General features: G+C 37.5%; 1 protein-coding gene across 2 annotated transcripts in view; it reads right to left on the minus strand.

Moving 5' to 3' along the window:
- The window catches only part of FOCAD (focadhesin), a 321,941-nt gene that overhangs the window by 43,566 nt on the left and 265,112 nt on the right, over positions 1-13,263 (minus strand). For both annotated transcript variants that reach the window (XM_028508513.2, XM_036021544.1), the window contains exons 28-33: positions 12,766-12,855; positions 5,866-6,013; positions 3,910-4,029; positions 2,459-2,581; positions 1,926-2,003; positions 1,201-1,272 (exon numbers count right to left, since the gene is read on the minus strand). In XM_028508513.2, the coding sequence (XP_028364314.1) occupies positions 1,201-1,272; positions 1,926-2,003; positions 2,459-2,581; positions 3,910-4,029; positions 5,866-6,013; positions 12,766-12,855 (631 nt within the window). The remainder of the gene's footprint in view (positions 1-1,200; positions 1,273-1,925; positions 2,004-2,458; positions 2,582-3,909; positions 4,030-5,865; positions 6,014-12,765; positions 12,856-13,263) is intronic.

The following is a 13,263-nucleotide window of genomic DNA, read 5'->3' on the forward strand; positions in this document are numbered from 1 at the left end:
GATGGTGGCTTGCCTGGTAATGAGAAGGCCTATGTCTAGTGTACTAAACCAGGAACATATAGGTGGTTAACAAGGGTTATTGAATCAATCAATCAAATGGTGACAGAAGAGCATATTAATGACTGTGTCAGGTATCACTGAGACAGATTGGTCTCAAAGGATATTCAAAAACTGGAGAAGCAAATCCAAAAGGTAAAAAGAGGTGATAGTTTCTTAGGATTAAAATATCCCTAAAAATATAAGGAGATATTATTTTGCTCTCTTCCTTAAATAATGTTCTATTATGTTTGATCATCCATATAAGCATTTTTACAATAGTTTAAAATATATTTTTTCTCCCAAGTTAAAGACCTTAAGTTTAAGTAGATTTCTTTTTTTGAGAATATTCATATCCAAATATGAAAGAGATAGTTTCTTCTGTCCAAAAATTAAAAGCATTAATTTAACTGTTTTCCTTTAAAAGCATGAATTACTAAAACTTCTTCACGTGTTATAACCAGCTACATTTTATAAGAAGAAAACAAGTATGCTAAGTGAAAAGACGACAAAGTTCTCTATGTGGTAAGAATACCAACTATGCAAAGAACATGAGAATGCTCAAAAAGCATATGACCCAACGTTAGCCACAGCCACTTTGCAGTGGGAGGGCCCACAGCGGTACGTTTCTAGCTTCTTCCACTCTATCTGTACCTTCAAATTTTATGCAATGAACACAGTACTTGTTTTTAAAAGTAAAGATGTTAAACTATAAAACCATTTCTCAGCACCTAAATATGTTTATTCTTCAGCCAAGGATAACGCTGACAATGATTTACTCAAGTGCTTTTGCCCGTGACACCTGGACCAGCACCACATGACCGTGCAACTCAGAGTCCGCCCCGCCCTCTGAGCACCGTCATTTCTCCGTGTCCTTGGAACCCGGAATTCCTTGCAGTGCTGGGTTTTAGTTTTTAAGGGAAACTAATGTCAACTTAAGTTAACTCAAAATGCCAGCTTTCTTTTTTTCCAGAGGCAGTGCATGTCTGTCAGCAAATGTAGGGGCATAAACCACTTTCAAATGCCTGTTAAATTCACCACCAATAACCCAAGATTTCCTCATTTTCTAAGTAAAAAAGCTTGTATCGTGAAAGAGAGAAAAGACAGAGGGGGAGAATTTGCTTTCCCACTGAAGGGTTTTATCCAATAAATTCCTCTTCTCACCTGTGTTAAGGTTCTAATGACTTCATTAAGCCTGGCTTGAAACTGCGAGCTCTGGAAGGCTTCTGACTTCAGCTGAAAGAAACACAAGAATATCCACTCCGATATCCCCCAGAAAGTAAATAATGATATTCCCAGTATGAGCTATCACCTTCTAAACTACGGACCAATCTATCATTATGTCCTTACACTTCAAAAACAGAGGCTGTGAGCCCCCTGAGAGCAGGGCCCATGCTTTATCTATCATTGGTTTCAGTTGGGTGGCCTGTAGCCGTCACTTAAGAAACCTTTACTGTATAAACAAAGGAACCTTAGAATTACTTATAAACTTATGCATATATGTGTCCACTACAAAAAACATTTTAAAGTAAAAAAAATTTCTTGGATACTGACTTAAATGTTACAGATGCAAAATGTAGTTTCTTATGAATGACTTCTGAAATTTCTTATGATTCAATCACTTTTCTCAGGCAGGGAACTTTGTGGAAAGTACTGAAGTTGACTAGGTTTAATCCCTACAAACCAAATAAAATAAGGAAAAAATCTCTATACAAAGAATTCTCAGCAAAGAACAATTTTCCACACATTAAGTCCCTGCAAAGCCCAGTATGACCATTTCCATGAGCACATGTTCTTCTGTCCTTAGCATGCTGAGATATTAGGTGTTCTGCTCTTGCTGTAGCTATGTACACACTTAGATTTCTTTTTTCCTTCTTTTCTTTTTTTACCTGCATTACATCCCCTTCAGAGCCTACCGAGGCCACCATGCCATGAAGAGCTGCCAAACAAAGCATTGTGGATGAGCCCTGCAAACAAAAAATAAGTCAAACGGGAAACAGTCCCTGGGACTCAATTCTATGACTTAGTGCATCATAGAGACATAAGTGGTCAAGATGGTGCTAAATTTGTAGGGTCAGCATAACCTGTATCAAACCTGAACCAAAAATGGCCTTAGACTTAAATAAAGCAACATGTTAAAGTTATTAGATCATAGGTGGCTTCTTCTTTTTTTATTTTTCAAAACCACAATGTTGTTTTAAATTAAAACACTGACCAAATAACCAGTTCAAGAAAAAAACTATCATAGTTGACAGGATATATCATACATAAGGGCTGGAAAGTACATGTTTCTCCTTCCTTTAAAATTGCCTATTTTTTTATTGTGAAGCTATATACCTGAGCAGTACCTTTAGATCATCCAATTAAGTAGCCCCTTTTCCTTTATAAAAAAATAAAACAATATGCAGGAGGTGGCCTCTACCTCTGCTAGCACAGTTCTGATCCAGGCAGGGAGCAGTTTGTTGCCCAAGTCTTCAGCTTTGCCATGTCCACACACAGACAGACCATGAACGATGTTTCCTAATGCCAAGGCAAAACCTGAAGTCTGTCATAAATAAATAAAAACACAGGGTAAGAAGAAAGAAGAAGAATGGCACAGATCAGGAATGCTTACAGACAGCAGCACAAGCCCTTCTAGGGGCTCCCTTTCCTGCCGACAAGTTTTTTTGCCATCCGAAAATCAGAGACTGGCATATTTTTAAAATCTAGACTTTGGTTTGTAAGAGAAGCTACAGTCTAACCGTGAGGGATTAAGCTGCAGTGAATGATGTATTTGAGGAAAATAATACTGCACTATTGAGCAACTTGGCTTATATGATCCACATTCTCAGAAGGGTTTGGGATGAAAATACCAAAGTAGACTGCATAGCTCAGTCAACTCCTGAACAAGTAGAGAAAACGTCTCACACCAAGCACTGCATATGTGAACTTCTACATTTTGGTGTTACAAGACCTACTGTAAGTGATCAGGCATGTAATCATAAAGTAGCAACAACAGGGAGCAAGTAAACTTAAAACCAGTGAATTCTGAAGTAACTCCCCATGGCCAATATTAAGAGTTTAGAGAAACCTTTAAAAAAAATAAAACCACCACCACCATCAATGGGGAAATCTAGAGTATGTGTAATCAGACAAAACATTTATTTTTCAATTTTTAAAACTGTGGTAAAATATATGCAACATAAAGTTTACCATCTTAATCATTTTTAACTGTGCGGTTCAGGAGTATTAAGTATGCTCATACTGTTGTGCAACCACACCACCTCCATCTCCAGAAATCTTTTCATTTTGCGAAACACACTTTGCATCCATTAAACAGCAACTCACCATTCCCACTCCTCCAGCCCCTGGCAACCACCGTTCTACTTTCTGCCTCTATGAATTTGACTACTCTTGCTACCTCATAGAAATACACTCATATAGTATGTGTTTTTTTCTGATTGCTTGTTTCACTTAGCATAATGTCCTCAAGGTTCAGCCCTGATGTAGGTTAGGATTTCCTTTCTTTTTAAAGCTCAATAATATTTCAGAGGCAATATTTAAAGGTATTTAATTTATAGATATTTAAGTTTACCTATACCTATTCAGTCATGAGTAGAGATTCTTTGCCTTGAATCTGCTAAGGGTTGACCTTATCAAAACCCTCTATGTATTCATATTGAAAAGCCTATCTTCTCTCAGACATAGGGGATGAAGAGAGAAAAAGGCACCTGTGATTGTTGGCTCTTGCCGTGAGACAAGGGACAGGTTAGATGTTCCTGAGTTCTGGGTATGAAAAATATCCCACTATACTCTAATCAGAGTAAGTCAAAATTAGGGCCTAGCAGCAGCATGACACCCAAAGAGAGAAATACTTAGGGCATGCATTCCAACCTGCTGGTTGTTCTCTACCAACAGTCGAAGCTTATTCATAATGTCTTCAGCCTCTGCAGCTTCAATGATTCCAGTGCTGAATGCTGATGTGCACACACAGCTAAGGGTATAGGCAAGGACCTGAGAAGAAAAGACAGCAGAGAAAAATTTCTTCATGAGGGAAAATAAAAGAACAAGGTTTAGTTGATGCAAATATTTGGTCAAACTTCTTCCTGGGATAAGAATCAAATTCAAATAAACCTACCGAGAACTGGCCATTATTTTGCTGCCCATCTCATATTTCCCACCAATGTCATGAGATGGGAGTCATTATTTCTACTTTATAGATAAGGACACTGAGGCTCAATTACACAGAGTTAGCAAGTGACAGAGCTGACATTCAAATCAGGTCCTGAGACTCTATACCAAAAAAATTCCCTCACCAACTCAGAACGCACCATCCACAAACAGCAGAAGCAGATGCTTGTCACAGTGGATGTTACTAATTGACACATGCTTCCAATCTGAGGCCACAGCGCAGGGGAAATGCGGATGCCGCTGCTTCAGGGTTCCACAGTGGAGCGCACAGGGCCACAGCCATGGGTCTTCGAGTTAGACAAATTGTGCAAACTAGAGATAGTACTACTGACTTCACAGCACTGTAGGAGAATTTAGTAAGTAAATGAATAAATAAGTAAATGACTAAATGAACAAATAAAAATGCTGGGAATAGAGACAGAATACTCAGGTGCATGTTCCAAATTCACCATTTAATGGCTAAGTAACATCAGGCAAGTCAAACAATCTATTTGAGCCTCGGATTTGCAAATTAAAGTTAACTACCCTTCCCTGCTATCTTGAATTTTCATGATGCGACCCTCACTTACAAAGATACTCTTAAGACAAAGTAGAAATGTTCACCTCCTAACACTGGTTTATACAGCATGGAAAAAAGTGATTTCTAAGTTAGAAATTGAATAATAAAACATGAGGGAAAACAAAATGCTTGTCCAAGGCCTTATAAATCAAACACTGAACAGTCAAATGCCTCAATTATAAAAACCTTGCTTTTATTTATTAATCAAATTGCTCCTTGGTTGCAATTTTTTTCCTTTTGCTTAAAAAATGTACTTTTAAATTATGCTCTGCTTAAAAAATGAAAATGTGGTGCATGTCTTAGAACAAAACTGTGCCCCCAAGAAATTCACTGATTCAACAAGTCCCATGTCTGAAAGCAGAGTAGCCAAGCAAGGAAACACAGGAGCCATTATACACTCATCAATAGCTTGTGGGCAGGCCCAGATAAAACAGAATCGGCTCTAATGAGAGGGGGAGTCTGGCCAGGCCAATAGGTCGTCTCAGCTCCTCCCAGAGAAGAGCACAGGCGGTCCGGCTTCACCTGGGCACAGCAGACACACACGCCTCCCACGTTCCCTCCAAACACGGTCAACTCTCAGAGACTGTCACATGAACTGCAATTATGCATATTTTTGTGACATAATAGAAAAAGCTCTTCATTTAATGTGGTAAAGGGAATTCCCTTAATAATTTTTCATGCTAGCTGACATTAAAAAAACCATGCCTTTTCGATCTGCAGTTTCTTAAGCTCTTTCCTGGCCATCTTTTAAAGTTACATAGGCTAGGGCATAATTCTAAAACTCTCCATTTAACCTTCTTCCAGAAATTGCAGCTCTTCTTAGAAACTGCCTTCTAGTGATGCTGACTAAGGTTTTTGTATTCACTCAAGGCTCTTATCTTATATGCCACATTTAACTCAAAGTTGATTTAAACAGCTGCACAATTTGAAAACCTTATGATCTAGTGTAGGTTGTTTGCTGCTCAGATTTTCTCCTTATCCCAGTTGAAATTGAAGAAGAATTTAATTTCAGAGTCACCAAAATATGGGAAGTAAATAATGAGCAACAAGAAGAAAACAAAAGCCAGAAAAGGGAAGAAGACTGCATCCTCATCGCCCACCTCCTGAAACGTCCTGCTCTGGCTCCCGCTGCCATCAAGGTACTCAGAGAGCTTGCGAAGCGACGCTGCCACATGAACTCGTGACTCCGTGTGGCTGCTGTGGCTCATGAGGGACAGAACAAGTCCAACTCCCAGGACACAGCCTGTGCTTGGATGCCAAAAAAAGATGAGGGTTAACAATCACAGAAACCCATGGCATCATCCTTCATTCTTCCTGGGAGTTTACAGTGCCCTGAAGTCTGAGGTGACATGGCTGGATTCTAATTCTGCTGCTACACCACAAGTATGCCACCTCCACCCTCAAAAGGAAACCTTTGTAACAAAACAGGTGGCCTGTGCTAGTGCTGTGTATCCACTGGGGAACAACAAACAAGTAAAAACATGAAATAGTTGGACTTAAAACTCTATGGTGGGGAGAGGAGGAGGCATAAACTGTAGTGAAAACAGCTCTCTCTCTGCACCCAGAGAAAATCTGTGGTCCTCTCTCCAGTCCCCACCCCCACATTGAATGATTAATTATGTAAGGAGAGAAAAGCCTAAATTTAAGGATATGAGCTGAGGACATCTGACTAATAACAAGGTGGATACAAAAATGTAACACATGATTATGAGATCCTGCTAAGTGCTTCATGTTTCCTAGTGAGCTTCAACAAGTTGAATTTCTTTCTTAAATGACATTAATCCTGTTCTCCCCTCTGATCCCTCAAAGTACCAATGGGTCAGAAAAGAAAATGGATAGATGACAGATTTGTCAAAAGTTACCCCACGTGATGATTCAATTGGGATCTTGGACTTTGTGCCTCCACTCTTCTGAAAGAATGCATATCCATTTAAAGAAATGAATTGTTCTCTCAGAAAACTTCTAGTTAGTATAAGATAATAGAGCTTTGATGTAATTTATTTCTTAAAAAAGTTTTTTGTCATCATTGCTGTTTTTCAAATTCAGGGAATGCTGAGGTTTTCCGGAATCATCCTCACTCTGGCTTGGCTTGCTTCTCATGCTAGCTGCTGCTTAAGAACACATTCCAAGGCATTTCTCCAATAATGTATTTCGATGCCTGTATGTTATGTTATTTTGCTCTTATATAGCATCTCTCTCCTTGGCTGGCATCCCCTTTGCATTGTTACATGAACATGTTAGTTATTTCCCCCAACGCCTCTGTGCAAACAGAGCATCCACATCTGATAAGAGACACCCAAAGGATAGGGATGCTACAGGATTTCCTCAAGGTCACGCGGAGCATTTCCAGCAGAGCACGACCAGAAGATTTTTTTTTTTGTAATTCCCAGCCTTCTGTTCCATCTGCCAAACCGCAGGCCCCTCTGGTGCCCCGCATGTTGCCGTGATGGAATGCCTATGAGAAGGCAATATAGCTCAAGTGTTTTTCTAGGCTCTATTGCATAACAGTCTGGCATTAGAAAATCCTTTGTAAGGAAGCTACTGCAGTAACGATCCATCATTAGTCAGGCAGAAATGCTATTATAGCGAGCATGAACTTAACAAGAAGCTCAACTAGCATAATGCATTTCCAACCAGTTACATCGGCATCGAACATCTGAACACTGCATGCTGTTGAGACAAAGCACATATCTGAAAGAGAGGCTGCTCTTCATCAGTATGGATTCAAGTCTTTCTTTTCATTTAGAATCTAAAGGAAGTTTTTCTGGTTATCTGTCTATACTGATGCATATAAAATTTTGATAGAATTATACCAAAGATATAGTTAGACAAAATGTGGTTAATACTCTGAAAAATTTGACTTTTGTTCCCTCTTTGACTATTAAGTTGCTACTTATGCTTAAGATTTCAAATGTGACTTCCTCAGGGACACCTTCCCCAGCCCAGCAGGGAACCTCTTTACTATTCTCCCACAGCATCCTGTACTAATTTACTTCAGACAATTTTAATTATAAACTCTGATGAGGATTATCTGGGGTAGTGTTTAATTACCACCCACCCCATTCATGAGCCTGCGAGCTACATGAGGGTGGATGCCCTTTCTGTTTCTTCCTCACCACAATGCCTGTGGCACCCAGGATGCTGCTGGATGGGGACAGGCACCAAGCGAATACCTACTGAATGCTGAACAAGTGACCAGTTGCAGAGATTCGAGGGAGTCTAAAGTGAGGAGAAGCACTCCTTAAAGAAAAACAACAATAAAAAAGAAAACCAAGATTTGATTCTTTTGTTTAGTTGGAGGCAAAATTGGAGTTGAAAATTTCAATGACTATATCATGCAAGATTCAATCAAGAAAACCTGATTTATATTTCCTGCCAGACTGATTTAAGAAAAAGGGGTGTTAGGTTCATCAATAAAAAGATTCCTTCCAAAGCTTGCTTAAGTTCTGGGGTTCATCTTTCTCAATAAATAGGCAGTTATTTAAATCTTGTTCCTTGTATTATTCTAGTTATAGAAAAATCTCTATTCCTTGGACTGAAGCTACTTTTTCACCATCTCTAGGCATATGGATACAACGGCTTCAATCCCAGTTTTGTAGTTCACATTTACCTAAATTATTATCACAGCATAATTAGTCTTAGGTAAGGTTACCATTCACTAACAATTCCATTCATTGCTATAATGGTAGTTATTTAACTGTTGTAATATACAAGTACATAATCTAACTGCATATGTGTGCACCAATATAAATGTTAGAGTGCATGCACCTACTGATCCACTAAATTGTTTCCTTCTATTTTGCTTTATTTTTCCAGCATGCACCAAGTAGGTAGTTCTAAATTTTATTTCTGATGTTTCCTCCTGATTTCCAAATCTTCTGTATTTTAATGTGTTTATTTTCTGTCTTGAGTCTTAATGATTCCCCCAAGTGCTTAGTTCAGCACTGCTACACATTGATTCCAAGCTAGCTTCCCTTTGCTGTATCTGCCAGTTCTAAACCAGGGCTAACTTGGGCAGAGGTGGCTATTACATCTTCCTGTTCATTGAAAACAACAAGCAGTTAAGTGCTGGTGTGTCAAACATATGAGATAAAAACAAGTTATGTATAAAATTGAGGTTTTGGAATGGCTAATGTAAGTCTTTTATAAGAATACTAATAAATGATAAAGAGAAATTAAGTTTTAAAATTATATGCCCTATTATGTCATTACGTATTTGAATGTCTTATCTAAGTATATTAAAATATCACTACCAAAAATAAATTCTGCAACTTAAAATCTATGGAATTCCGATGTGTTGCTATACCAATAGAGATATAACACTATATTTTTCTAAAATTAACCTAATTTTTCTAAAAACCACAGATAAATCTTCAATTCCCTAGTTTACTGTAGGCTATCCTGCAGATTAAGTACTGGGCCATCTAATAATTAGTTCTAATAACAGTTACCATTGGTATAGCACTTTGCCCTTTACAAAGTGCTATACAAACATTATCGTATTTGTGAAGGCTCAATAGCAATTAACCAATGCTCTCAGGCGGATAGCATGACTAGTTAGGGTTGTGAGGATTGCAATGGCACAAGTACCACTAGATGGCAGCAAAATGTAAGTGATAGGAGCACAAATACCTACTAACTAGCCCAGGTGCTTGGTTCTTTCAGCAGGGACATGTCCATTAAATCAAGGAAGCATGGTGAGTTTGCTCTGGTTGAAGTCTATCACCTGAGATAGCATGCTCCCAGATCTATTAACTACCTCCTGGTAACGCTTCCATTATTTCACGTGAGGGAGGACTGCCCTAGACTCTTGCAATCTCATTGGACAGAGGAATACTTCATGCCATGAGCCAGGCCTCAGACTACTTAGACACTTTTTTTAATGGCAAACAAGACCCACATGTCGGAGAAAAATAATAATCTCCACATTGTCAAGGGCCAAATTGCTTTATATACTTTTTCTGATTTTAAAAAATGTTTGTTTATTTTATTTCACTCATTTTTCCTACCCCCTTCCCCTTTGGCAACCATCAGCTTGTTCTGTACATCTATGGGTCTGTTTCTGTTTTGTTTTGTTTATTCAGTTGTTTTTTAGACTCTATATAAGTGAGATCATATGGTATTTGTTTTTGATTTATTTCACTTAGCATAACACTCTGTAGGTCCACCCATGTTGTTGCAAATGGCAAGATTTCATTCCTTTTTATTGTAATATTCGAGCTTTCTTTCTGTTGAAATGTTCTCAGTGCTGTACTATTTAAGAGAAAAATGGCTTTGAAGTCAGACAACAGGTTTTCTCTTCTCTCTGAGATGTCACTTATTGAGTGACCTTGAATGAGTCTCCTATTTGAGACTTTTTTTTTATCAGTAAACCAAAATAACAATGATGCCCACTTTGGTATCAACATTTAGGTTGTAATCAGGGCTTAATTACATGAGAAATGAATGTGAAAATGCTTAGCACAATTTGTGGCTACTCAGTAACTATTAATTGGACCTCAAACCAAAGAGGGAACAAATAAGCACTGCTACCCACAAAGCATTAGAAATGGCAAAATACTAAACATCACTAACTACAGGAATAACAGGAGTTTTCAGAAGATGGGGGAGGGTTTCTTGAAGGAACTGAGCTTTTAATTGGGCACTGAAAGACAAGCCAGAGTTTACAAAGTGGACAGGAAATTTCTACCTGACTTTGTGGGATCAGTCCCCTATCTAGGCCCACCCGTCCCTCTCCCAAACACAGCTGTTCATTAAGAAGGTAAGAATAAGGAAGGAAGGTAAGAATAAGGAAGGTAAGAATCAAGAAATAAGAATCTTATTATTTTGAAAAGTTCATTTTAAAGTTAAATATGCTTAGACATATTTAGTTACTACATGCATAAATACCTATACTGTGGATAATCCAGCTATCCCCATGGTCCTCCTTACATTCAAAAGACCAAGCTACACACTAATGAAGATAATACTGGTTGACCAAAAAGTCCATTTAGTTTTTTCCATAAAATAAAACACACTTTTAATTTTCACCAGTAACTTTGTTGATTTGGATATTTTGAATATGTCGGCTATCTCCTGCATAGTATAACATTGATTGTTCTCAATTAATGTCTCAATTTGATCATTATTGACTTCAACTGGTCTACCTGACTGTGGAGCATCATCTAGTGAGAAAACTCCAGCATGAAATTCCTTTACAAACTACTTTTGACACATTCGATCAGTCATAGAACTTCTCCATACACTGCACAAATATATATTTTTTGCATTTCAGTTACATCTTTATCTTTCTTGAAATAATAAAGCATAATATGCCAAAAGTTGCATATTTTCTTCTACCTTCAATATTTAAAAGGCTACAGAAAAATTCACTGATTTTGATAAGTTTTTAAAAAATGCACGCTGATATGACAGCTGTCACAATACAATCTAACAAAATTGTTTCTAATGAAGTTAAAGTGCTACTAGAGTCATCTTACAAAAAGAAACCCAAATGAAGTTTTTGGCCAACTTAATGCATGAAAGTCATTCTTGATTGTCTCAATTGGCTGAAAGTTTGGAGCATGTTAATCACCAAATTTCCCCCCAACTTTATAATACTTGAGTTGCAGGTATGATGAACACCTTTGGAACGAAGGCAGGAAAACGGAGGAAGGAAGGAAGGGAGAGAGAGGGAGAGAGAGAGAGAGAACCCATCTTACTCCTTGGTTGTAAAAGGCAACATCAGGGATTAGGCCTAAAATCTCAACTTTTTATCAGACCCAGTAACAGTTAAATGGCTCTATACATTCTATTAATAATTTTCTATATTCAAGAAACTTCAATCGTGCCACTGACCTCTCTTTCCCCATAATCAAAACCACACTCTAAACACAGCATGCCATCTCTAAAGTGCTTTGTGATAAACAGGGAGGGCACCAATGGTTCTTATCCAATCTCAGCCTGCATCTGGAAGAACCTGTCATGACTACCTACTACGTGAAGATTTGGTTTTGCTTGTTCATGATGAAACACTTGACACATGAAGCTACTTCTACCACTTAGTCTTTTGTTAGCCTGAACAAACAGACTTTAGGTATAAATGTAACTTCAGATCCTAAGTTCCTAAAGATCAGAAACGTGAACTCTGAATTAAATCCTATTTGAACAATGCCCATAACAGCAAAAAAGTGAAGTTCGTAAATTGGAAGGGAGTGCTTATAATCTATTAAGTTTCCACGTAACCACAAATCCCAGATGATCCAAACCTGAGGTTCCCAAACATGTGAGGTCCAAAAAAGTACAATTAGTCCCCAATGGTATCAATATTTCAGAGAGCCTGATAAAACCGTATATTTTCCCACACAAGTCTCACAGGCTAATTGAAACACTAAATGTCTCACTAAATGAGTATGTTTAACACTGTTTTTGAGGTATTTTTTCCTGATCATTCCTTTTTGTTTTATCTTTCATGATGGTAATGAGAAAATGAATTAAATTTTAAAATATGTATTTCATTTAATGGACAAAAATGTTAAAAAATTATGAATTTGGGGGGGCAAAAAAAGATTTATTAGCATGGAGGAGGTTAGGGAACCCTGGTGTAAACTGTATTTGTTTTCAATGTGACTCCTCAGCTACTGGATTTCACAGGGAAATCTAAATCATGGGTCAAAAACTCTTAGCCCAATTGAATTAAAAAAAAAATAGTTTCTTTAAAAAGGCTAACTTGTACACACAGCCTCCAAATATATGCTTAATATGACATTTCCAAGACAGAACTTAATGACAGCCATAAAATGACATTTGTTGCTTTGTAGTGAAGCAAGTTTTCTCTTGCTGAAATACTGTTTTCAGAAAAAGTAAACTTTAATTACAGATTTTTAATTATTACTGAAAGTTCTTTGCAAACGAATGTAATTACGATCAGGTCTGACAAATATTCCATCATAGAACACAAAGTTTATGGTGGAGAAAACTCATCTCTCAGATCTGTTAGAGAGGAAAGGGGATCAACCTACTTGTATTCAAGATCACTGTCAAAGCAGCAGTTCTCCAGGGTGTCCAAGGACCTCATCAGAAGAAGGTTCATCTGTTTGCCAGAAATATCACTAGGTAAAGGCCAAAGGGGGAAATGAATTATTTAAAGTCATGAAGCGGTCTAAAATACTTACCATATAATATTTTGCTCTCAATATTTTACTGAAAATGCATTTACTTCAAAAAACATAAATGTAACAATCAATAATACTGATGATTCATATATACTTATTTTGTAGACAGAGAAAGTGAGTCCAAGAATTTATTCAATAGTTGAGTTTCTAAACATTAGAATTATTTGCAAACCAATAAACCCTAAAATTGCTTTTACATTTTCTCAGCTCATCAAAACTTTTTTTGTAACTGAAGTATAGTTGACACGCAATATTATATTAGTTTGAAGGGAACAATATAGTGACTCTACATTTATATACTTTACTAAGTGATCATCACAGTAAGTCTAGTAATCCCCTGTCACC

This window comes from Phyllostomus discolor, chromosome 3, assembly GCF_004126475.2.
Source record: "Phyllostomus discolor isolate MPI-MPIP mPhyDis1 chromosome 3, mPhyDis1.pri.v3, whole genome shotgun sequence".
Classification (NCBI taxonomy): domain Eukaryota; kingdom Metazoa; phylum Chordata; class Mammalia; order Chiroptera; family Phyllostomidae; genus Phyllostomus; species Phyllostomus discolor.